Raw genomic sequence first — 24,082 nt, 5'->3', positions numbered from 1 at the left:
CTCTAACCTCTTGTCCCGCCCTCCCTGGTTCATTGGTGGCCGACTCTGCCGGGATCGAGGTGCCCTCGGTATGCACCCACCGGGCCAGCCGAGCACCTCACCCTCCTGCAGGTGGACACCTGTCCTGCACTCTGCTGTGCTCACACAGGAAGTTAATTCCGGGGATGCCCCCTCCTCCCCTCCCAAGTTGCTGGGTCACCCCACCCCCAGAGAGCCACTGTTCCTGACACACAGCTTCGTCCCACAAAAGCCACGGCCCCTTGGTTCCACCTCTGACACCAGCAACTGTCCCATTTCCTGGCTCCCTCGGCGGCCAAACTCCTCTGAGGGTCTCCAGCGTGCAAGACTTATTTGACCTCTGAGTAGCTTTTGATGTCTCTGAGACTTCTTCCCTCAATTTCCAGAAGTTTCCATGCCCTGAATTCCTCATGGAAGCCACGTCTCCCCTTCCCGCTGTGCCTTGGGGAGCTTGAGTGCCTTGCAGTTTCTGTGGGGACCCCTCCTTTCTTTACCTTCCCTGGAATCCTGCTGCCATCCAGTATGTTGGAGAGCCCGTTAATTGATCATCAATAATCATTTCTTTTTCTGATGAATTTTCTTTTAAAAAATTTTATTACTGAAACAGATCCTCTGTGTTCCAGTAGGCAGGGGTCACCCCCGCCCCCGCCCCGCTCCCCGGGCGCTGTGTAATCCCATCAACAGCCAAGACCCAGAGACTATAAAACCTAGCTCCGGGAAGCATGCGGCTGCATTTGCAGCCACGTGACATATTATCTCATTCTTGCTTTGGACAACTTGGCAGGCTACCAAATGTAACCTGCCCACACGGCAGAGTCTGATAAACCCCCCCCCCCCTTGGCGTACCCAATATGCCAAATACCAGTAACAATGATGGGTCTCATTCTCCTAACCCTGAAAGAGCCTTGAATGTGGCATTTTTTAGAATCTCAGGGCTAGGACGAAGGAGACGTTACTGGTGCCTGCTTGAGGCAATCGACAAACAACAGGATGATCGTGATTGTGATCGTGATCATGAAACATCATGAGGTACAGCTGTAGACTTACAAATTTTTATGCTTGGGTTTCAGTTGGGCTGGAGCGATAGCACAGCGGTAGGGCGTTTGCCTTACAAGCGGCCAACATGGCCGACCCGGGTTCAATTCCTTCGCCCCTCTCAGAGAGCCCGGCAAGCTACTGAGAGTATCTCGCCCGCATGGCAGAGCCTGGCAAGCTCCCCGTAATGTATGCCAAACACAATAACAACCAGTCTCACAATGGAGACGTTACTGGGCCCACTCGAGCAAATCGATGAACAACGGGAAGACCATGACCATGACCGTGACCAGGTTTCAGTTATACAATGATCAAGTACCCATCCCTCCACCAGTGCCCATTTTTCACCACCATGGATCCCAGTGTCCCTCCCATCCCCCATCCTACCCTGCCTCTCCCTTCCAATCTGGGAGAGCCAACTCCGCCTGGCTATTCGACCTGGATGTCGACTCGAACCTAACACACCCACTGCAACCACAAACGTCCCTCCACTTCAGCCTTTATGACCATGGTTTACAGTCTCTGCCCTGGAATCCTGGCGAAAACTCTTGCCATCATCCTTCGGGCCTTGCTTCCCCTCCCTTACCATGTCTAAGGCCACCAACTTCCAAGCAGAGACAGTCACCAAGAAGATAACAGACAAAGGGTCAAACGTCACACGAACCAAAGGTTCGTTTGTAAATAATGCCAAGTTCCCATGGGATCAGTTAAGTTCTCATTATAAAAGTACTGAAAGCACAAGGCCGGGGAGATAGAGCAGTGAAGGTGTTTGCCTTGCATGCGTCTGACCTGGGTTCTATCCCTAGCATCCCACACAGTCCCCTGAGCACCGCCAGGAGTGATTCCTGTGTGCAGAGCCAGGAGGAAGCCCTGAGCATCGCAGGGTATGACTCCAAAACTGAAAGCAAACAAACAAAAAAATGTACTAAAAACAGGCAAAACCAGATCTGGATACTTCCCGAAGTCATGGACTATTTCTCATTTTCCCCCCACCCCCGACACTCTAAAACAAACAAACTTGTCTGACTGGTACAGTGACCCTTTAAGACAGTGACTGCACTTCTAAGCTCCAGTTGGGAGCTTGGGCCCTGGCAGTTTTGTCACAGCGGGCCTCTGTCTCCCCACAAGCGTCTGTCCCCCTGGACAGCTGCAGCTCCGGCCGGAGAGGGCCTGTTCCATGGGTCACTTGAACACACTTAACGGTTTCTAGCCGAGGTCTTATGAACGCCTTTATCTTGGTGGCTTCCAAACCAGTAGAGGTGGGGGTGATGGTGTCCACAACACGCTATACTCAGAAGACACCCGCCTGCTCCCTGGCTTCCTCGGTTCTAAATTCTCCTCACCAGACAACCTGGCACTTAGCCCACAGGCAGTGCTCTGGGTCTGTCCCTGCAACTGTCCCCAAGAATCAGGCATCTCCAGGCTCTTTCGCTTTACAGACCTTATTCCGGTCCTTATCACTGACAGAACCTTCAATGCTTTGAAATTTTTCAAGGAGGTTATGATTATGGTACTTACTTATTGGTTTTCAAATGCTAAATATATATATTATATATATATAATATATATATAAAACAAACAAACACCGTCCTCCCGTTGTTCATCGATTTGCTCGAGCGGGCCCAGTAACGTTTCCATTTTGAGACTTGTTGTTACTGTGTTTGGCATATTGAATAGATGCGGGTGAGATACTCTCAGTAGCTTGCCGGGCCCTCCGAGAGGGGTGGAGGAATTGAACCCGGCTCTGCTGGGCCAGCTGAGTGCAAGGCAAATCCCTACCGCTGTGCTATCGCTCTCTCTCTCTCTATATATATATACACACACACACACACTGATACCCAACCTGTCCATTTGAAATAGTATGGTTCTGGGAAATGCTGAAAACAGACCGAAAGAAGAGTCAGCTCATTTCGCAATCTAGACCAGTACAAGATAAACAGAGAGTAGCCTTCAAGACTGCTACAGAGGCAGCGATAACGCAACAGTGAAGAGGCCTGAATCTGGACAAACAAGTGAATTTTTAGGGCCGGAGGGAAAGGACCGGGGTTAAGGCTCTTGCCTTGCATGTGGCCAACCCCGGTCTGATGCCTGCATGTGGTCCCCCAAGCACCACCCCCGGCCCCCAGAGTGATCCTGAAGCGAAAAAGCAAGGAGTAAGCCTTGAGCACTGCCAGAGAGGGCCCCCAAACCCAAGTACACATATTCGGGTCTGGGCCTCACTCGGTGGCCAAGCACCGGCCTTGTGAGAAAGAGGTCGAGTGTGTGTAATCTCCGGCTCACACATGTGCATGTGCAAGAACTGCATCTCATATGTGCAGCACCCACAGATGCCTCAACCAAGGGCACGAGCATCGGGAGTCCAGAGTCAGGCGCGCGTGACCCTGCTCACGGGCCTTGGAACAAGTAACTGAGGCACCTTCCAAACCAGTAGGGGTAGATGATGATGGGAGGGCAACACTGCGGGTCTGGAGCGCCCTCTAGTCCGTTTCTGCCAACACCCTGGTTAGACCAAACAGCAACACAGTTCTCTTTGCATTCTGTTTGATAAAAATGTCTCAGGTCTTTATTTCTGGCTTGGGAGTCACACCCAGCAGTGCTCACCGCCCGGCCCTGGTGGTGCTCAGGGGACCCTACGCAGTGCTGGGGGCTGAACCCGCGATGGCCACAGACCCGGCAACCACCTTAACCCCTGTACTCTCTCTGGGAGTCCACAACATCCTCAAATCAAATTTAAAATTATTTGCTGGGGCTGGAGCAATAGCACAGCGGGGAAGGCGTTTGCCTTGCACACAGCCAACCCTGGTTCGATTCCCAGCATCCCATATGGTCCCTCGAGCACCGCTAGGGGCAATTCCTGAGTGCAGAGCCAGGAGGAACCCCTGTGCATCGCTGGGTGTGACCCCAAAAAGAAAAAAAACCATGTTGGGCAAGTCTTAAATACTATTTGAAGTATATGTCTGAGTGGGTTGGGGATCTGGCTCAAAAGGCTGGAGAACATGGGGCTGAAGAGATAGCACAGCGGGTAGGGCGTTTGCCTTGCAAGCGGCCGACCCGGGTTCGATTCCCAGCATCCCATAGGGTCTCCTGAGCACCGCCAGGGGTAATTCCTGAGTGCAGAGCCAGGAGAAACCCCTGTGCATCGCCGGGCGTGACCCAAAAAAGCAAAAATAAATAAATAAAATTATTTGCAAATGCTGAAGTTTTTCTAATACTTTAGAAACTAGCAGAGGCCACGAAACGTCTCCTCTTGTTTTCGGAGAGTGACTCCAGGTTATTTTACGTTTCACGGGGACAAACAGAAGGTGGCGCTCTAAGCACGCGAACGGGCGGCGCGGCCGCATCACAGCCTTGCCACGCGTTGCATTCCAAGGCCCATGCTCTGCCAGGACAGCGATCCTCAGGACCACTCTCCCCTTCCCAAGGAGAGCTCCTTGGTGGCCGCAATCCAGAGACACACAAAAGAATCTCCGAACCCAGCAGGTCGCAGCAGAGATTCCTCCAGACCCTAATTATCTGGAATTTTGGAGTTCCAGGAGCACGTGACTGTGGCCATACAACATCTTATGCTATTCATAACAAGCAATACAAAAGAGAGTATGGGGGAGATTGTCTGCCATAGCGGCTGGGGCAGGGGTGGGATGGGGGGATACTGGGGTTCTTGGTGGTGGAAGTTGTGCACTGGTGGAGGGTTGGGTGATCAATCATTGGAGGACTGAAACTCAAACAGGAAAGCTTTGTGACTATCTCATGGTGATTAAAAAATTATAATAATCTAAAAATTAACAATCTGGATAAAAAAAAGTAATGTAGAGTTCATCCCCAATTCAATCAGATTAATCAACAGCTGAAAAAGCAGCAATACTCCTACATTAAAAAAAATTTTTTTTTTTATCAGGCTGGAGCGATAGCACAGCGGGTAGGGCGTTCGCCTTATAAGTGGCCAACATGGCCGACCCGAGTTCGATTCCTCCGCCCCTCTCGGAGAGCCCGGCAAGCTACCGAGAGTATTCGATATGCCAGACACAGTAACAACAAAGTCTCCAATGGAGATGTTACTGGGCCCGCTCGAGCAAATCGACGATCAACGGGAGGGCCTTTACTTTACTTTTACTTTAAAAAAAAAAAAAATGAGGGACTGGAGCAATAGCACAGCGGGTAGGGCGTTTGCCTTGCACGCGGCCAACCCAGGTTCGATTCCCAGCATCCCATATGGTCCCCTGAGCACCGCCAGGAGTAACTCCTGAGTGCAGAGCCAGGAGTAACCCCTGTGCATCGCCAGGTGTGACCCAAAAAGTAAAAAAAAAAAAAAGAATTTCATTGAAGTAATCCCCATTCCTAATGCTTGCACTGAGGCTTGGAACACCATTTTCAGAAACCAATAAAGAACAACCCCTTCAGTGTCGGGTCTCTGGAAGGTCTGTGTGAATACCAACAGTGTGAACCCACCTACCTGTTTCCCAGCAAGCTCTGCGTGGATGTCGAATCCTCCTGAAGGAAATGTCTCATCAGATGTGTTAGAGTATCAGATTCTGGGGGGCTGTTGTTTTTTTTTTTAATTTGGAGACCGCACCAAGGGTGCTTGCCTTGCACGCAGCCGACCCGGGTTCGATTTCTTCACCTCTCTCAGAGAGCCTGGCAAGCTACCGGGAGTACCATGCCCGCACAGCAAAGCCTGGCAAGCTCCCCGTGACGAATTCGATATGCCAAACACAGTAACAAGGAGTCTTGTTACTGGTGCCCGCTCGAGCAAATCTATGAGTAATGGGAGGACATTGCTACAGAGCTATGGTGCACCAGATGGCGCTCACCGGTTGCTCCCAGGGGTGGGGTGTTGGGGACCAAATAGTGGGGCCAGACCCGGCCCCCTGCATGTGCTCCTGTCGTGCCCTACCCACTGAACTAGATCTTCTGTCCCTACATTTTGTAATACACGTATTTTCTGCTTCAATCCCGAACAGAAAAATTTGCATTAACCTAAAAGTAAAAGGGAAATTTAAAACGGGAGAGTGGAGAAGGGAGGGGAGAGGAGAGACGTGGGGTGGGAACAGAAGGGGAGGTGGCAGGGTTTGGACAATGGACAAGACACCAAGAGGAAGACATTTAAAATCCTGAAGATGGGGGTATGGTGCCACCAGCAGGTCAATGTGTACCTGTGAGGTGAGTGCATCAGCAGCCTGATGGCGCCTTCAGACTTCCAGATACCCCAAAACTGCTGCTGTGCCTTTGGCCAGACCCCAAAAACTTGGGGCAAAGTTTACCAAGAAAGTAAATGGCCAAAAGTTAGGTATGTGGGAAACACACCCACAAACCACCTCCGGCTCAGCTATATAATTGGAGGCATGGCCTCTCTGGTTCCTGATCGAACTGCTTAACGGCCATGAACCCAGAGACTCAGAAACAAATCTCAAAACCCAGCGGCTTTTGGCAGAAATGCGTCTGGTCCTTGCAGTAGGTTACTGGTGCTGGGCCAACCCAGGTGGGAATAGGTTTCGTGCCTTGGCCTGTTCCCCCTGGCGGCCCGGTGGCCGCCATCCTCCAGAGGCCACTGGACAGTCAGGTTTGGGCCCGCAGTGACGAGACACACAGGGCCTCCTGGGATGGGGGTGGAGCCGATCCTGTCCTCCCCACCCCAATGAGACCCCAAGTCATGGCCAACGAACGGCCTCTCCGGCTCCTGATCAAGCTGCTTAATGGCCATGATCCCAGAGACTCAGAAACAAATCTCAAAACCCAGTGGCTTTTGGCAGAAATGCATCCAGACCTCACAGTAGGTCACTGTCGCCGGGCCACCCCACGGGGGAAAGGGTGTTGTCACTCCACCTGCTCCCCCTTGGCGGCTCGGTGGCCATCATTCTCCAGAGGCCATTGGACAGTCAGGCTTGGGCCCGCAGTGACGAAACTTGTTGGGCCTCAAGGGATGGGGGTGGAGCCGGTCCTGTCCTCCCCATCCCAACGAGACCCCAAGTCATCACCCACGAACGGCCTTTCTGGCTCCTGATCAAGCTGCTTAACAGCCATGATCCCAGAGACTCAGGAGCGAATCTCGAAACCCACAGGTTTTAGCAGAAATCCCTCCAGATTTAAGTGTTAACATTTTGGAATTTCAAAATCACGTGGCCACTACTGCAGCCACGCGACATCATATGTTATTCATAACCAGCAATGGAAAACAAATTGTCTACTGTTGCCTTTTCAGCAGATCTGAGTGTTGGGGTAAAATCTCAAATAATAATGGTGGGTCTGGTGTCAAAGGTAAGGGTAAAGGCCCTCCCGTTGATCGTCGATTTGCTCGAGCGGGCCCAGTAACGTCTCCATTGGAGACTTTGTTGTTACTGTGTCTGGCATATCGAATACTCTCGGTAGCTTGCCGGGCTCTCCGAGAGGGGTGGAGGAATCGAACTCAGGTCGGCCATGTTGGTCGCTTGTAAGGCGAACGCCCTACCACTGTGCTATCGCTCCAGCCCATGTGTGTGTGTGTGTGTGTAGCACAGCTGGTAGGGCGTTCGCCTTACAAGCGGCCAACATGGCCGGCCCGAGTTCGATTCTTCCGCCCCTCTCGGAGAGCCTGGCAAGCTACCGAGAGTATTCGATATGCCAGACACAGTAACAACAAAGTCTCCAATGGAGACGTTACTGGGCCCGCTCGAGCAAATCGACGATCAACGGGAGGGCCTTTACTTTTTTATTTTACTGGTGTCAAAATACTGAATGTGATCAAAGTAGAGAGAGAGTAATGTGGAAATCATCTGCCCCACAGGCAGGGGGAGGATGTGGGATGGGGGTATACTGAGATTTTTGGTGGTGGAGAATGGGCACTGGTGAAGGTATGGGTGTTTCATTGTATGACCGAGACTTAGACCCAAAAGCTTTGTAACTGCTCTCACAGTGATTCAATAAATAAAATTATAAAAAAAAGAAAAGTAAGGTGGAGTTCATGCACAATTCAATCAGCTAATCGGTGGCTGAATAAATAGCAGTACTCCTACATAAAAAAAAAATCCTGAAGATTTCTGTCAAGATACCTGCAGAATATCAGATGAACAATTTCTCTACAGTGCTGTTGCTTCATCCGAAGGTCTCGCCTGCACTTGTTCAAGAGGGGTTTGGAACTCGTGCCGGGCACTGCACCGACCTGGACCTCTACTGCATTTTGCTTTGATCAAAGGAAAGCATTTTTCTGGAAATATATATCAGCCGCCCTCCACAACTCACGGCTGCTTCTCCCGGAAGGGAGCATAAAATGAGGCCCCTGTAACCATGCCACCAGACTCTGCGTCAGGCTGTTTTCACTCGGGGCGCCCCAGAGGGGGTTGGGTGAGAGCCCTCCCTGCCCCGACAGCTGACCTCCACTACCCAACCGCCACCACGCTCCAGGTCGCTTTCCACATGCTCGGGCCAAGCTTCACATGAGTGAACATATTCCTGGACACATCATAAGACACTCCCTACTCATTTTCCATAATTACCACACTATATTTGATGGGATTCAGACAGTAAGCAACAAATCAGAGGGGGGAAAAATATATATATTTATGTGTATATATTTATACACACCTCTCGGAGAGCCCAGCAAGCTACCGAGAGTATCACACAGCAGAGCCTGGCAAGCTCCCCGTGGCGTATTCGATATGCCAGACACAGTAACAATAAGGGGTCTCATTCCCCTGACCCTGAAAGAGCCTCTAATATAGCAGGTTGAAAAAGATGAGTAAGGAGAGGCTGCTAAAATCTCAGGGCTGGGACAAATGGAGATGTTACTGGTGACTGAGTAAATCGAACAACGGAATGACGGTGATACAGTGATACATATATTTAACCCTTGAAAGATGTGGCTTCAGTTCTGTTCTATGAGATCATTTTTCTACCTAATTCTTTTCTGGACTATTTTTGTCAATAAATATAATGGTAAAAAAAAGTCCTGGACAGACAGCAGATATGGGCTGCGTGTAACCGGGGGGGGGGGGGGGGGGGGGGGGAGGGCCGGGAGCAGCCTCTGGTGCCTGGTGGCAGTTTCTGATGAAAGCAAGTTGATCGCACACCTGCACTTCCGATGTCGGGGCCTGACTCATCAGCCACCACCGGGCAGAGTCTGGGGGGACCCAGTACACCTGAGAGCTAGTGCATTTAGTTTGGCTTCTGAGAACAGGGTTCGTAGTTAAGTAAGTTCTCTCTCCCAAAGATTCCTCTTTCCTGATGCAATGTCCTATCAAGTGATGCTTCAGGAATTTGCAGATTTGGGTGGAAGGGACCAGACAGCAGACATGGAGGGTGTCTTGCACACATCTGACCCCGGTTTGATCCCGGCACCCCCCTGTGTGGTCCCCGGCACTACAAGGAGTGATCCCTGCACAGAGTCTGGAGTAAGCCTGAGCACAGCCAAGTGGGGCCCTAAAATAAAATTAAATTAAAAATATAAACGGTAAGTTGATTGCCAGTCAATGCCTCTTTTGCAAACCGCAGCACCCAAAAGGAGAGAACAAAAGGGAATGTCCTGCCACAGAGGCAGGGGAGGATGGGGGGGATGGGGGTGGGGGGGAGGGGTACTGGGATCAGTGGTGGTGGGGAATGGGCACTGGTGGAGGGATGGGGACTCGATCATTGCATAACTGAAACCCAAGCACAAAAATTTGTAAGTCTACAACTTTTATTAGTGAAACACCGTGAGGTGTTTCACTAATAAAAAATATATACATATAAACTGTGAGCTACTCACAGATCTGAAGCTTCTTCTGTTTTCAAAGGATACTGAGTAACTCCTTCGTCCATAAATATGTAAATTCAAGTCAATTACCCAAACACAATCTGGACGAGTTCTATTTCTATTTAATTATTCACAAAAAGTAGCTGAAGCAAAACAAGTGCGAAAACAGTGAGAACCAATTTTGAGCAGTTTATTCTCAATTCATTACAGTGTTTGACATATGAAGATAACAGGCGTAAACAGTGGGAAGCACATGAATATTCCCGTTCCAAAAGAAGACATGTTCTATACACGGATGAAACCTGTAGCAAATATTAAGGTATGCAAAGTAACTTTTTGATAACTCGGTTGTGACGTATTTACAGAAAGTATACGTTTTAAAATAATTAAATAATTTTCATAGAATTATAAAAGTATCGAGATAAATATTAGAAGACCCTGACAATCACAAAAAAACCTTTTTTTTCCTTGGCTGAGGAATACAAGGGGGAGGGGGGGAAGTCTATAAAAAAATTCCAAAATAGAGCGAGTATTTGGCCACCGTTAAAAATATCAAATTACCAATACCAAAATATGCTAAAATGCACATGCAGTGTGGAAACTGTACCAAGCGAGAGAGCACAAGGCTTCTGACCGTCACGAATGGCCCGCGCGGGACTCAAGGTGTCTCCGTGAAAAAGCCACGTCCACGGGAGCCACACGGAGGGGTGTGTCAGCACAAGTCATTGCCTCGAGTTTTTCCATTCTGTCATTTTCAAACGTGGATGCACACAGGAAAACAAAATCTAAATATAACTTTCAAAAGATTAGCTTATATATAAAAAAAAAAAATCAGTGGTGCATTCTTGCCACACAGGGTTTGGAAACGGATGCCAGGGGAACTGGAGTCCCAGGAGAGGATGCCCTCTGGGCACCCCCTTCCCCCCCACCCTGCAGGAGGAAGTCTCTTTTCCCTGGACAGGCAGTCGCTGTAGAAAATGAAAAGGAGAAACCACGGTGATGTGCAGAACTCAAAACAAAACAGTACTGTCAAATAGCAAAATGTAAAAATAGCAGCATGTGAAACTCAAGACTGTTCTCTTAAGCGTGTTTAAGACGGAACCGCACACACGACACTTAGATCAGCTGGGGCTGTGAGCGCGGCCCGGAATGAAGAATCCACCGAGGCGCACGTCTTCATGACAGCCCCGCAAACGGCTCCCTACTGGAGTTGGTTTTGTAAAACGTACGTATTGCACAGGGAGTGGAAGATCAATGCTCTGGCACCTGGCATAAAATGACCCATTTGTCACGTTCAACTAAGTGACTGAAAACTGATCTTGTCCTAATGTTTACAACCAGTCAAGTGAAGCTTTCGAGCACAGTATTCTCAAAACTGCCCAACCAAGATTCTAAGAACAGGCACCTGAATCTAGGTGGCAGGGGACGAGGGGAGGCCCCCCCCGCAGGGCTGCCGTTGGGGGGGGGGGGGTCTGACACAGGATGCCACGTCTCACTTGGGGGGTCTGATGGGGTCTCACACGGACCCAAACGCAGCCGGGACAAGGCCTGCTGACAGAACCCGGTAAGAAAAGCCTCTTCCGGAAATTCCATACGGAAATCATTTTCATGCAAGGACCCTGGCTGCAGATGTTGATCAAACGTTCCCAAGATGTAGCTCTTACAATTCTAATTTTCCCTTTTCTCTCCCGCTTCGCAGACAGTCAAATAAAACCCCCAGTGCTAAATTCTGCGCTCTCCTGGCGACCCAGGGCACCCAAACAGTCGTGATTTCCAGAGTCTATGGCGTGTATCGGTTTCACAGCACCTCAGACACCGTGAGTTTCCAGCTCTTCGCCTGGCAATCTCTCATTCAATGGTATTAGCCAGGAAGCAGGTCTACATAGTGAACGCCTACCAGGAAGTCATAGTAGCAGTTTCTAGATGACCAACATAATCCATAAGCATTTTTAATATTAAGACATCTAAATGTTCAAATTCACTAAGAACACACACGCAGGAACACACACTCACACACACCCCCAAATTAGAACACATGAAACTGATGCTGAGACACTTGGGTTTTTCCTTTCTTTCCTTTGTTTCCGAAGAGATTACATTTGGTTTGGCCGTGCCCGAGACTCTTGGTTTACCAGCTTATAAAAGACTACATCTAAGAGGCAGTGTGACAGAGCGTGAGAAACCGTTCCACCCTTTATCATCTTTGGCTAGAAGGTCCCTGGGTTGGGCGGCGGGCCGGAGGCAGGTGGCCCGCCACGCGCCCAGCTCAGACGTCGCTCACGGGCAGGCTGGCGTCATCCAAGTCCACCGGCTCCCGACCCGGCTCCCGAGGGCCGCAGTTCCACGGTGCTTTCCGCAGCGCCTGGTCAGTCACTTGGGAAGCTGGTTCTCTTGGAGCGACAGTCTGGACCTTGAAGTGCCCTGGCTTGACCTTGGCAAAAGATTCGTAAAATCCTCGCTTCTCCACGGTAAGGCTGGAGGCCAGAGAGTGGCTGCGGGTGGCGGCGGCGGCAGAGCGGAGGGCGAGCCTGGGCTCTGCGGCGCCGGCGGGCTGCTCCTGGGGAGAGGGGTGACGGGCGGTGAGCGGGCGGCCGGCCGGCCAGCCACAGCCTCCGCGTTAGTGACTCCTTCGCACGAGACGCTGCTCTCCGAAACACAAGCACGGCACGGCACAGCACACACGCAGAGCAGAGCACAGCAGAGCAGAGCAGAGTAGAGCCATGCAGCAGACGAGCGCGCCTCCCCCCAGAGCGATGCATTCTAGGAGCGAGCTCAAAGCAACAGCCAACAGCCACTGCAGCCGAGAGACCAGTTCCGTCACCAGAGGTGCAGCTGGCTGCAAGGAGGGGGGGGGGGCTGGAAGTGGTCCAATCGCGGCCCTCAGAGGGGTCTGGACCGGGGCCTGCCAGCTGATGGTTTGGGTTCACAGGGTCTATTCTCCACCAACACCTCGCCCAGAGCGCACAAGAGCTCAGAAAGATTAAAAAGTGAAAACGCGGACAGCACTCGGCGTTGGTCACTCGTCCAGCAGCTGGACGGTGGCTTCTGCTTCCCTGACCTGGACTCTCGCTAACGACCACAGTCTTCGCTTACTTCATTCGGTGACTTTCGGACACGCATTTAGTGCCTTCAGGTATTAAAAGTAAGGAAAGGGTCGATTTTATTAACGACTGGTGGAGAATGAGCAGTGGGAGAATAAAGCTGGTGTTTCACTGGCCCCAAACCGACGTTGCCTGCGAAGGCCAGCTGTCCAGCGCCTAGCCTACTGCGCTCACGGACGTGACTGGTGGCTTTGGATCAGCGCGACAAAGGACCTGAACCCCGTCCACTGGACCTGACGTCTCAGAGGCCGGGCGAGCACCTGACAAGAGCTCACCCGAGGCAGACTCGGGTACGAGTCTGCGGAGGTACGTTTTCGAGGGGAAGAGTAAAAAACATGTCCAAAGACACGGGGAGTATAAAAACTGAAACTTGTGGCACTCAGTTATGAGAAGAGAGCTTCGTGGGACTTTTCCATTAGTGACTTTTCAGGGGGGTTTTTAGTTTTGGTTTGTTTTTTTTTTTTTGGTCTTTTGTTTTGATTAAAACATCCGAATCCGACCTGACGACTGACGGGAGGGAAGGAGTGTGCGTTAGTGCTGACAACGCCAGTTAGGGTGACTGCGGGGGGTGGGGGGGACAGTCTGGTGAACTCAACTTCCTACGGTCAGTGGTAAGTAGGGAGTCAGCCGGGCCCTCTAGTAAGAAGGCGCGTGCGCGTGCGAGCCCGGGTCCGCGCTGCCGACAGTCCTTGCTGTGTACCTCTGTATACAAGGGTTCGACAGCCTTCTGGCCTGCCGCATCTGGAACACAGGGCAAAGCTACGGTTAGAGTCACCCTAGACTGGGAGAGGGAGGAAGAGAGAGAGAGTTGTGCGGATAGGGAGAGCCCCCAGGGTCCCGCCTGCCCCCACCACAAAGCACCGAAACGCGAAGGCCCGGCTCGGAACTTCCTCTTCCCGACAGTGCTCAGGCAGAGTCTCCGGGGCGGCCGCGGAGAAGGCCCCACGCACCACAGACCAACACTGGGGAGGAGACGGGGGTGAGGGCCCACACGCGGCCGAGAGGGACTCAGAAACGAGAAGGGATTTGAATTTACTGGCCCGTGGTTACTGGGCCCAGGGACCTGTTCCGAGACAGCATGACGGCCGAACAGTAACGCCAGCGGAACAACGAAGCCCAGAGGAGTGAGCACTTAGCCACTGAATCTCAGCAATCCAGGCCACTGGGCTGCCTGTTGCCCGACCTTCTACAGATTTAAATGGCTACATTTTTTTTTTTTTCCAATTCCTCAGTCAAATTTGCGTTTGCAGAGGCCAGTGATCAGAGCGCTCCGAAGTCAAGTCTTAAAGTTACTCAAACAGGGTCAGGGAAAAACACTTTGCTGACTATTCTGCAGCCTCTTTCATTGTTTCCATTTTATAAGCATACGACCCCGCAAGACAATAACGACAGGGAAAAAGGCGGCAGCCTGGACAATCCACTTCCTAGGAAATGAGAATGGAAACAGGACACGGGAAACGCTGCCGGGAACACAGGGGGTACGCCAGGTCCCGGGGGGCCCCCGCGGTCTGTCAACCTGCACTCACTAAGGCTCAAAAACCTTTCCAGGGGAATGAGAGGAAGGAAAGAGGAAACCGAGAGGGTCACAGAACCATGGAAAGCTCCGACTAGAAAGTGCTTCGCATAACCAGGCCGCTTAACATACAAAGAATTTGCCAACTGACACCAACCGTGGACCTACTAATAAATCAGAACTCCTAAGACAAAGAAAGGAAACGTTCATTCTTTAGTGGCCCTGCTTGTGCATTTAAGACAATACACTGCACAGAAAGTCGTGTATACGTAACACTCCAAGGAAGCATTAAATTAGAAATGCATTATTCTCTGCAAGTCCAATTGGTATCAAAGTCATGCAACTACATCTCAACGTGGAAAGAAACCACCAGGATTAGGGGGAGGAGAGGAAATAACCCACAGACTGGGGCGGGGTGGGGGGTGGGGGGCAGTACCGGCCCGGCAGAGTGGACACGGAAGATGCTGACCGGCAGGGAAATAACGGACAGACTGGGGGGTCAGGGTGGGGTGGGGGGAGTACCGGCCCCGCAGAGTGGACACATACAGAAGACGCTGACCGGCCGGGTCCCCGCTGCGCCACGATGGCCCCTGACACGGCTTTGATCCAACTGTGCATCTCTTCAGGGCTATCGGCCTGAGGGGAAGGAGGGGCCAGGTCAGTTCACGCTTCCTGGAAATCAGCTTTCAATCATCCCACATCTGCAGTGAAATCACTCTAAGGCACTGGATTCTCCCAAGTTTTAGGGGGTAAAAAAAAAAAAAAACCTCTTTAAAACCAGGATTTGCCTGAGGAAGTTATTCTCCGGAGACCTGAGCTGGGCACTTAACATTTGATTGACGATCGGGGCCCATCGAAGTGTCAAGTGCATTCTTCTGGAGACAAAACGAGAAGGAAACTCGGGAGACCTCATTCTGCTTAATCTTCCATGTTACTGTCTGAACCAATTATTGCACCAACTTTGTGGTTAAAAAAACCCAAACTGAGGGTTGGAGTGAGAGCACAGCAGGGAAGGCGCTGACGTGCCTTGCACACCCCATGTGGCTTCCCCCCGAGCACTGCCAGGAATAACCCGTAAGCACCACCGGGTGCGGCCCCAAGACAAAACAAAGCCAAAAAAGCCCCCAAAACCAAACCTAATATAATCTGGTATTATTTATTCTAGATATAATGGCAAGACAGTGACAGTCCAAAATATTTCAATGCTCGACACGACACTGCCTTCCTCTGTGACTTAAATACTCTGCTCCCCGCGGGCCGAAGAAACAATACTGAAGAACCCCAACTATCAAACTCACCCTCACTTCACTTCACTATGTCTTTAATCAAACAGTGCCTTTTACTTTCAGAGTCTGGAAGTCAAGATTTTCAAAACATCGTTTGCATGTTTCTGGGGGCAGAGGTGGGCAGAGCTGAGGGCTGAATCCAGGCCTCACACATGCCAGCACGTTCTCCACCACTCACCCCCAGTCTGGTCGCGACTGTCTTCTTGAACCAGTGATACTAACAACTGTGTCTGAGAGGGAGGAAACTACAGAAAGCCAAGGCAAATGGCCAATTTCTACTCTCAGCCAGCAGGAGTACCTTTAAAAGGTCCCTGTCTGACGGCCCTTGGGGATGGGCAGGGAGGCACATCCAGCAATGCTCAGGGCTTACTCTTGGCCCTACTCAGGGGTCACTCCTGTGGTGGCCCGGGTTGACCACTGCCTGCATCAGCTGAAGTCAGCTGCTCGCTAGGCAAGCACTTTACCCACTGTGTATACGGCCCCTGATAGCTACTTGTTATCTAAAAACAATCCTATAGGCAAACTTATGCACACAAAAAAATGATTCACCACATTATCACAGAAAATAAAGAAAAATGATGCAAATTTATGACCAATACTATTTAGAAAAGAAATGGTTTAACTGCAAGACATTAAAACAAAGAGTATGGTACAATTCTAAGAATTTTAGTGAGGTAGGAAAATTATTCACATAGGGCTACAGCAATAGCACAACGGGTAGGGCACTTGCCTTGCATGAGGCTGACTCGGGTTCAGTGGCCAGGAGACCAGACCATATGGTGCCCCAAGCCCAACCAGAAGGGATCCCTGAGCACTGCTGGGTGTGCCCCCCCCAAAAAAAGCAAACCAAATAAATTCATAGTATATTAAATTAGATGAAACAGTGCAATTCGCAGGATCACTTTAACTATGAAAAAATATGACTTTAGAGGTCAGAGAGATAGTACAACAAGGCAGGGTGCTTGCCTTGCATGTGGCCAATCCAGGTTCAATCCCTGGCACCCCACATGTTCCCCAAGCCCACCAGAAGTGATCCCTGAGCACAGAGCCAGGAGTAAGTTGAGCACTGCTCAGTGGATCCCAAAAACATAAATTTTTTTTATAAGAAGATATGACTTAAGAGTGGTAACTAAAAAAAAATTATTGCCTGAATATGGGATTCACTGTGTTTTTCAAACTCCTCATTTCCCTCGCATTTTTGTGTTTTTAAAATGTTCCCTTAATAAGCCTCTGCAATTTTCATAAAAGTTGTATTTTTTTTTTTAATTTTTTTCTGGGTGCCAGAAACCGTGCGTCACATATGTTAAGTCAAGTTGTAGAAGTCAAGTGGCTGAGTTGGAGCCTTGCCTGGACAGCTGTTCTTTCCAAAGGCTGCTGTGGAGAAAGGAGGCATTCCACGGTTCCGTCTCCTCTTTCCCGTCCCTTCAACGGCTCACACGGCTGGCTGTGTGGGTCAGACCCCAGGGACAGTGCTCACACAGTCCTACTGGACGTGTGGGCTGGTGGCAGGGACAGTAATTCACTGCAGACAGCATCCCAGTTTGTCAATCAACAATCTTACCACATCTTAAACCGAGGGAGTGCATTTCAGTTGCCAGACCAGAGCTGATTTTTGTAAGCAGCAGCTTGACGCTTACGTCATTTCTAAAATTAACCTTGTCAGGAGCACCTCTAAACTCCCAACGAGCATCTTACCTGCACGTAGAAAGTCCGTGACGACGTTACGATTTCAAAGAGGTTGTCTCTCATCATGATGTCACTGCCAACAGAGAAAAACAGCCGTTTGACAGTTTTCCAGTCACTTGTCAGCCCAGCACCAACACACAGGAATAAAATTAATATTAAGAAATCAAATGTTGGGGCTGGAGAGATAGCACAGCGGATAGGGCGTTTGCCTTGCACGCGGCCGACCCGGGTTCGATTCCCAGCATCCCATATGGTCCCCTGAGCACCGCCAAGAGTAACTCCTGAGTGCAGAGCCAGGAGTAACCCCTGTGCATCGCCAGGTGTGACCAAAAAGGAAAAAAAAAAAGAAATCAAATGTTCTTGAACGTCAACTTTTAAACATTTAACAAAATCATTTTTAAACTTTTTTTGTTATAGTTCAAATTTTTATTGTGATAGTTTATAAATCATTTTTATATAGTTCAGTATGTTTTTGAGAAAGTTCGTAAAATTTTTAACAAAAATCTCCCAGCTGGAGACACCAGGTTGCTCAAAGAAATACTAGCATGGTCGATACATCCTCGTTGCTTATACACACCTCAAACTATTAAAATGATATTAACTTGTTAAATAGGACCGTACTGTTAAACTCAGACGTTCCCCTTTCCATTAATAAGTACGAGAACTGATTCCGCAAATTTAATTTTCAAATACAACAAATGTAGCACTTTCTTCTCTGAAGGTTCTTGAAGGCTCTCATGAGTGCAAGGAGGAGCGAGGGGAGGTCAAGGCATGGCAGGGGTTAAACGTCCTGGCGCCGTCCCCCTCCCCCTGGAACCACTCCTGGAAGCGCCCCCGGGAGCAGCACCGATGAGGCGTCCCCAGATGACCCGCACTATGGGCTGAGCATTCTCGGGCTGAGCAATGAATTTCAGGCCCGGTTGGCTGGGAATTGCCAGGCCACCCGGGCACTGAATGGGAGACCCCAGCCCCCCTCCAAAGGCCAGGACCAACACTAGCACACACAGTACAGTGAGCACCAAGCGAAGGGGACTGCTGTGTCACAAAGCCGGCCAGGCACGGCACCTACCTCTGCTTACATTCCTGGACTTTATGAACCTCTTTAAGTGGGATCACACGGAGTGGTTCCTTTTCCTGGGGGAAAAAAAAAGCAAGCAAACAGGTCAATGACACACATTCCGATTAAGGGTCAGTTGTCTTACTTTGGCAAACTGAAAATTAGGCTTCTTTCCAGAAGCATCGAAGACATAAATCTACTTCCAGGAAGCCATCTAGTATCAAAATAGCTTAAATACTATATATCCTTGAACACATTAAGGGAAACAAGGACACAGGCATAAAAGTCATCACCGCATCACTCCCGGTCTGGGTGCTTCCTCGGTGGCTCTAACCATTAGGCTTTCCCCGTGGCCCCCAACACAAGGAAGGCAGCACTTCCTCCTCTGATAAAGGGGAAGGGGGCGGGGATGAACACCAGCTGTTCTGCATTGAATGTTAAGAAAGCTTTTAGGGGTGAGAAATAGCTCGCAGGGCTGGCATGTGCTTTGCGGGAAGCAGGCCTGGTTTGATGTAAGGCACCTCACAGTCCCCGGAGCCATCTCAGGCCTTGAACACCAAAGGCTTAGCGCCCAAATGAACAAACAGAAAAACCCTTGCTTTAATGTGAATCCCCAATTTTAACATGCTTAAGTTATGGAAGAGCCAAAATACCAGGACATGTGCTAAATTTTATGAGTGCTATTTCACTTACACTTTCATTATCCTACAAGATTCACTTTAAATACTGTTCACTGAGGGAACTGCAGATCCACAAGGATCTCACACGAGGCTGCAGAACCAGATGCCAGAGAGAAAGCTGAGCTGACAGTGGTTTCCAACCACACAATGTACACATACATTGCATAAAATCTCAGACCAGGGGCCGGAGCGATAGCACAGCAGGCAGGGCGTTTTCCTTGCACGCGGCCAACCCGGGTTCGATTCCCAGCATCCCACATGGTCCCCCGAGCACCGCCAGGAGTAATTCCTGAATGCAGAGCCAGGAGGAACCCTTGTGCATTGCCGGGTGTGACCCAGAAAGCAAAAAAAAAAAAAAACCTCATACCAAATTTCACTGAATGAGACTAAGACAGAGAATTATTTTAATGTAGCACTTCAAAAAAATAAAAAATCAAAAATGAGATAAAATAGTAAATTTTGCTGAACACACACACAAGGCTCCAGAGTTTTATGTAACAGTTCATTTTTAAATTGCTTTTGGACTGTCCGACTTATAAACGTGGCATACAAAGACTTTCTATGAAGCCTGGTGGGCCTCTTTCCAAAATGTAACTTTTGCACTTGCTAAGTCACCGTGGGTGTATTTAAACACGATTTCTGTGTTCGTACAGTTTCATTAGACTGGAGTAGGAGTCCTTTCACCTAGAAGTGGAAGACCTTCGGTGGAGGTTTCCTTCCAAACTGGGGCTGACCTCTGGTCCAGCAACAATGCAGCGACCCAGTTAAGGAAGCCTCCGTCTCCCCCTCACACCCACTTCATTCATTCGCCCAGCACCAGCCAATGTCCTTCCTGGCAGGGCCAGACCTCGGTCGCGGCTCCCGGCCCCTTGTCCCCTTGGCAGTGTGGGTCTGGTCCTGAGTCTCTCTCTGCCAGCCTTGGGCTGCCCCTTCCGGAGATGGCTCTGCCAACAGGGAGTCAGTCCGAAACTCGGCGTACGTCAGCTGCAGCCCTGCAGCCTGGGCAGGAAACTGCACGTGTAGGGCCGCGTGGTTTGCCCTGCACAGCGTCCAGACCCTCCCTCCCTTCCTGTCCAAGCCCACCCCGGCCCCCTTGGCGAGGCAGCTCCCTTCGGCATCTGCTGCAACGCTCTGTCTCCCATCCCGATCCGGCCCTGCCCACGCCCGCCTGGTTGGCTGCCCCGGCTCTCAGGAAGCCTTTGATCGGTGACTCGCCCTGCACAATGGGTCACAATTCCTGCTCCTGGCTGTTTCTTCTGTGGCTCGAAGGAGCTCAGCTGGGGACACTGAGAGTCCCGGCAGCCCGTTTTTCGGTCGCGCTGACGTAGTCCCATCCTCCTCCAAGTCGCTGGCCCTTTTCCGTTACAGAGGGAGCCTGTGGGTCTGGCTCTGAAACCAGGCAGATTCCTCCAGCTCTGCCGCCTTCGGCAGCCGCTGTGGGCCACAGCTGCCCTGGGAGATGGGAAGTACTCGGCAATCGGGGGTTGGCGTCCTCTGCAAGGGACGTGGATCGCCTCTTACAGACGGAAGGCCCACTTTGGTGTCTGAGTGAGTGAACTGTCTGCCTCTGTCTGCTGCTCACTCCGCTTCCTCCAGATGGTTTCCCTTTATTGAAGTTTTTAGATTTTTTGGAGTGGGGGAGTGTTTGGGCCACACCAGACAGTGCTCACAGCTCCCTCCTGGCTTTCTGTCTAAGGATCACTCGTCACAGGCCTTGGGGACCCATACGGCAGGGCGGGGGTCAGAGCAAGGCTGGCCGCGCGTAAGAGCCTCCCCCACTGTACTGTCTCTCTGACCCCTATGCGTCCCGATTTTAAAACTATTTTTTTTTATTTTTTGGGTCACACCCAACAATGCACAGGGGTTCCTCCTGGCTCTGCACTCAGGAATTAGTCCTGGCGGTGCTCGGGGGACCCTATGGGATGCTGGGAATCAAACCTGGGCTGGCCACGTGCAAGGCAAACGCCCTACATGCTGTGCTATCGCTCTAGCCATTTTAAAACTTTGAACCAACTACCAAGGCCACAACAGCACCAAGAAGCACCAAGAACCGGTTTCCCTGAAGCCTTCCAGAGTGAGCTGCCGACCTGGCTTTCAGCGCCCTGAATATTTTACTGCATTTCCCACAAAACAGCTTCTGTCTCCATGGCTGTCAACCCCCGAGCGTCCCCCATAAGCCTTTGGGAAGTCTGAGGACGCGGCCCAGACCCACACTGCACAGGTGCCCTGCTGGGCCGACAGTGTCCACAGTGTCCACCCATGTGTGCCTGAGGCATCTCTGATGGGCCGCCTCAGAAGCTACACTGCTTTCCTTTCAGACCATCCTGGCAGGTGACAAAACACTAACTCGTCCGTCTCTCCTCGGCGTTAAGTGGACTCCTCTGGTGGCTGGCTCGGCTTTCAGGCCCACGTCTCCCCAGGTCATCTCTCTCTCCCCTCTCTGTCCCCTTTCTTGCTCTCTTGGATCTCCACCGTCCCCCAGTCCCCCACACTTCGATTCACCTGCTTCACCTGAAAAGTTCAGGCCGGAACCGTCTGGGATTAACCGGAAGGCAGAGGGCAGCGAGAGCACGTGAGGAAGGACCCCCCTCACTTCCCAAAATTGTTATAATTTGTGCCGTTGGTGTTTTAATCTCTGAAGTATGTTACAAATTCTTTCCCCCGACTTTTCGGTTGTGCATTTATTTAGATTTTTTTTTTTTCACACTTACTGAAAAACTTGGAAATCTTTCAGAGATGCACCCAAATAATTGCTCTTGTAGCACTGTCCTCCCGTTGTTCATTGATTTGCTCGAGCGGGCCCAGTAACGTCTCCATCATGAGACTTGTTGTTACTGTGTTTGGCATATTGAATACGTCACGGGTAGCTTCCCAGGCTCTCTGAGAGGAGCGGAGGAATTGAACCCAGCTCGGCCGGGCCTGCCGCTTGCAAGGCAAACGCCTTACCACTGTGCTATCGCTCCAGCCCAAATAACTACAGATAGAAATGATCACAACGGGCTGGAGCGATAGCACAGCGGGTAGGGCGTTTGCCTTGCATGCGACCGACACGGGTTCGATTCCCAGCATCCCATATGGTCCTCCTGAGCACCACCAGTTGCAATTCCTGAGTGCATGAGCCAGGAGGAACCCTTGTGCATCACCGAGTGTGACCCAAAAGGGGGAAAAAAAAAATCACAACCTAGGATTTGCTTCCAAATATGAATAGGAAGTGGGTAAAGGAATAGGAGAAACGTGATGGCAGGGAAACCCAGGCGACAGAGACACGGGGCTTCTGAATATTATTCCAGCTAGTTCATGTCGTGCTGTGTTACGTTTCGTAATCAGTGTGCATGGTTCCGGGGACTGAATCCAGGACTCACAATACGCAAGCCTGCACTCTGTCACCCGCCGACCCTCAGGATTCTTCTCTCAGACTGACAGCAGAATTGTTCACCACGCACATTCTGAGACGTAGCGTCTCCACAGTCGTTTCTGTCGTATTCGAATGACTCTGGGGAGGGGGTGGGGAGGGCAGGGGCAAATGCCAAGCTCTCCTCAAAGAAAGCCAGGGCCTCGCTGACTGTCCTCTTTATTCCCACACACTGCTTCGGGGCCACGGGGAGCTGAATGCGTGTCTGTGGCAGGAGCGGCTCTCCCCAAGAAAACGGGCATTGATGCCATGCAATGAGTCAAGCCGCCTGCCAACCAAGCACAAGCACGGCCCTCTGAGTCACGACAGCTGGTCCCGTGCCACTTTTCATTCCTTCCCAAACATTTGCAGGGCGATCTCCACCAAGGGCCAGGCACTGCGCTGCTCAGAAAGGGTCCAGAAGAGAACCGCCGTGCCCCAGAAGCGTACGAAATGAACTCAGAGAGACGAGGATGCCAATGGACACCGGGGCCCACGGCTCGGGAAAGAAAAGGCACAGGATCCAGCGCCCATCGACAGCCCAGAAAGGCCTGGGCGAATCCTGACGTCTGCCCGCCCCCGGCTCTGGGCCCCGCTTCCAACACAGCCCTGCCACAGGCTCGTGGAACGTCTCACATTTAAGTGAACAAATGTTAATACATGCAGGTTCTAACGTAAAACTTAAGGCTTGCCTGTCACACCAACGACACTGATGGTGCTCAGTGGTCACTGGGGGACCCGGCCAGTACAGAGACAGAACATCTCCACAGGACCCCTCCTCTGCACTGTGGTCCCACCCAGAAAAGCATCAGTTCATCCGACCATCCGTGCAGAAGGCAGGTCACAGGGAAGGCAGTGTTCAGCCTCTGCATCCACCTTCGGAAGAGGCAAAAACATCTCCCATCAGGAAAATTAAGTCAATCTGAAACAGGAAAACGGTCACAGGCAAAGAAGGCAAAAGCGGAGCATTTCATTCTAGAGATTTCTCTTCCCCACCTTCTCCCTCGACGCATGTTCGCGGAAGATCTGCAGACACTGACAGGTCGGGGGAGTTCTGCTTCTTTCAAGCTGGAACGCTGGTGAGGATGGAGCCTTTCCATCCGACATGCATTGGACAAAATACCGCTGAACCAAAAGCCATCACAACAAAACGAACAGAGTATCTATGTACTCCTCAAAAGCAGAATTACTTTAAAAGCAGAAGGGGATAAGAAATTATATCAGGGCCAGAGAGATAGCACTGCCTGGTCTGTGGCCGACCTGGGTTCAATCCCCGGCATCCCATATGGTCCCCCAAGCACCACCAGGAGTGATTCGTGAATGCAGAGCCAGGAATAACCCCTGAGCATCGGTGGGTGTGACGCCCCACCACCCAAAAAAAAATCGTATCCACATGTCGCAAGTGTACAGTTTTCCAACATTCTTAAAGCAACAGTTATGACAACGTACCAGTTCAGATTTGAAGTAGCCTATCGTGTTTTCATCCAGCTGAAAGTATCTTCTCTTCCAGTTTTTCATCTACCAGAGATGAACAGACATAAGCCTTCTGTTTCTAAGAACGCCAAGTGTTAATAACCTCCCAAAGGTCCTGCTGCCAATCTCCCGTCAGAGACG

The 24,082-nt window shown here is 50.8% G+C and overlaps 1 protein-coding gene across 2 annotated transcripts in view; it reads right to left on the bottom strand.

Moving 5' to 3' along the window:
* Positions 1-9,930: 9,930 nt before the first annotated feature.
* Positions 9,931-24,082, bottom strand: part of PLEKHA1 (pleckstrin homology domain containing A1) — a 56,647-nt gene continuing 42,495 nt past the window's right edge. For both annotated transcript variants that reach the window (XM_056120552.1, XM_056120553.1), the window contains 5 exons: positions 23,918-23,986; positions 18,410-18,474; positions 17,350-17,413; positions 14,915-15,004; positions 9,931-12,311 (listed from right to left, as the gene is read on the bottom strand). In XM_056120552.1, coding sequence (XP_055976527.1) covers positions 12,021-12,311; positions 14,915-15,004; positions 17,350-17,413; positions 18,410-18,474; positions 23,918-23,986 — 579 coding nt within the window. In that variant the 3' untranslated portion in view covers positions 9,931-12,020. The remainder of the gene's footprint in view (positions 12,312-14,914; positions 15,005-17,349; positions 17,414-18,409; positions 18,475-23,917; positions 23,987-24,082) is intronic.

The sequence above is a fragment of the Sorex fumeus genome, unplaced genomic scaffold, assembly GCF_029834395.1.
Source record: "Sorex fumeus unplaced genomic scaffold, SorFum_2.1 ptg000043l, whole genome shotgun sequence".
NCBI lineage: Eukaryota > Metazoa > Chordata > Mammalia > Eulipotyphla > Soricidae > Sorex > Sorex fumeus.
The sequence above is the reverse complement of the archived record's forward strand: the minus strand, read 5'-3'. Positions and strand labels throughout refer to the sequence as shown.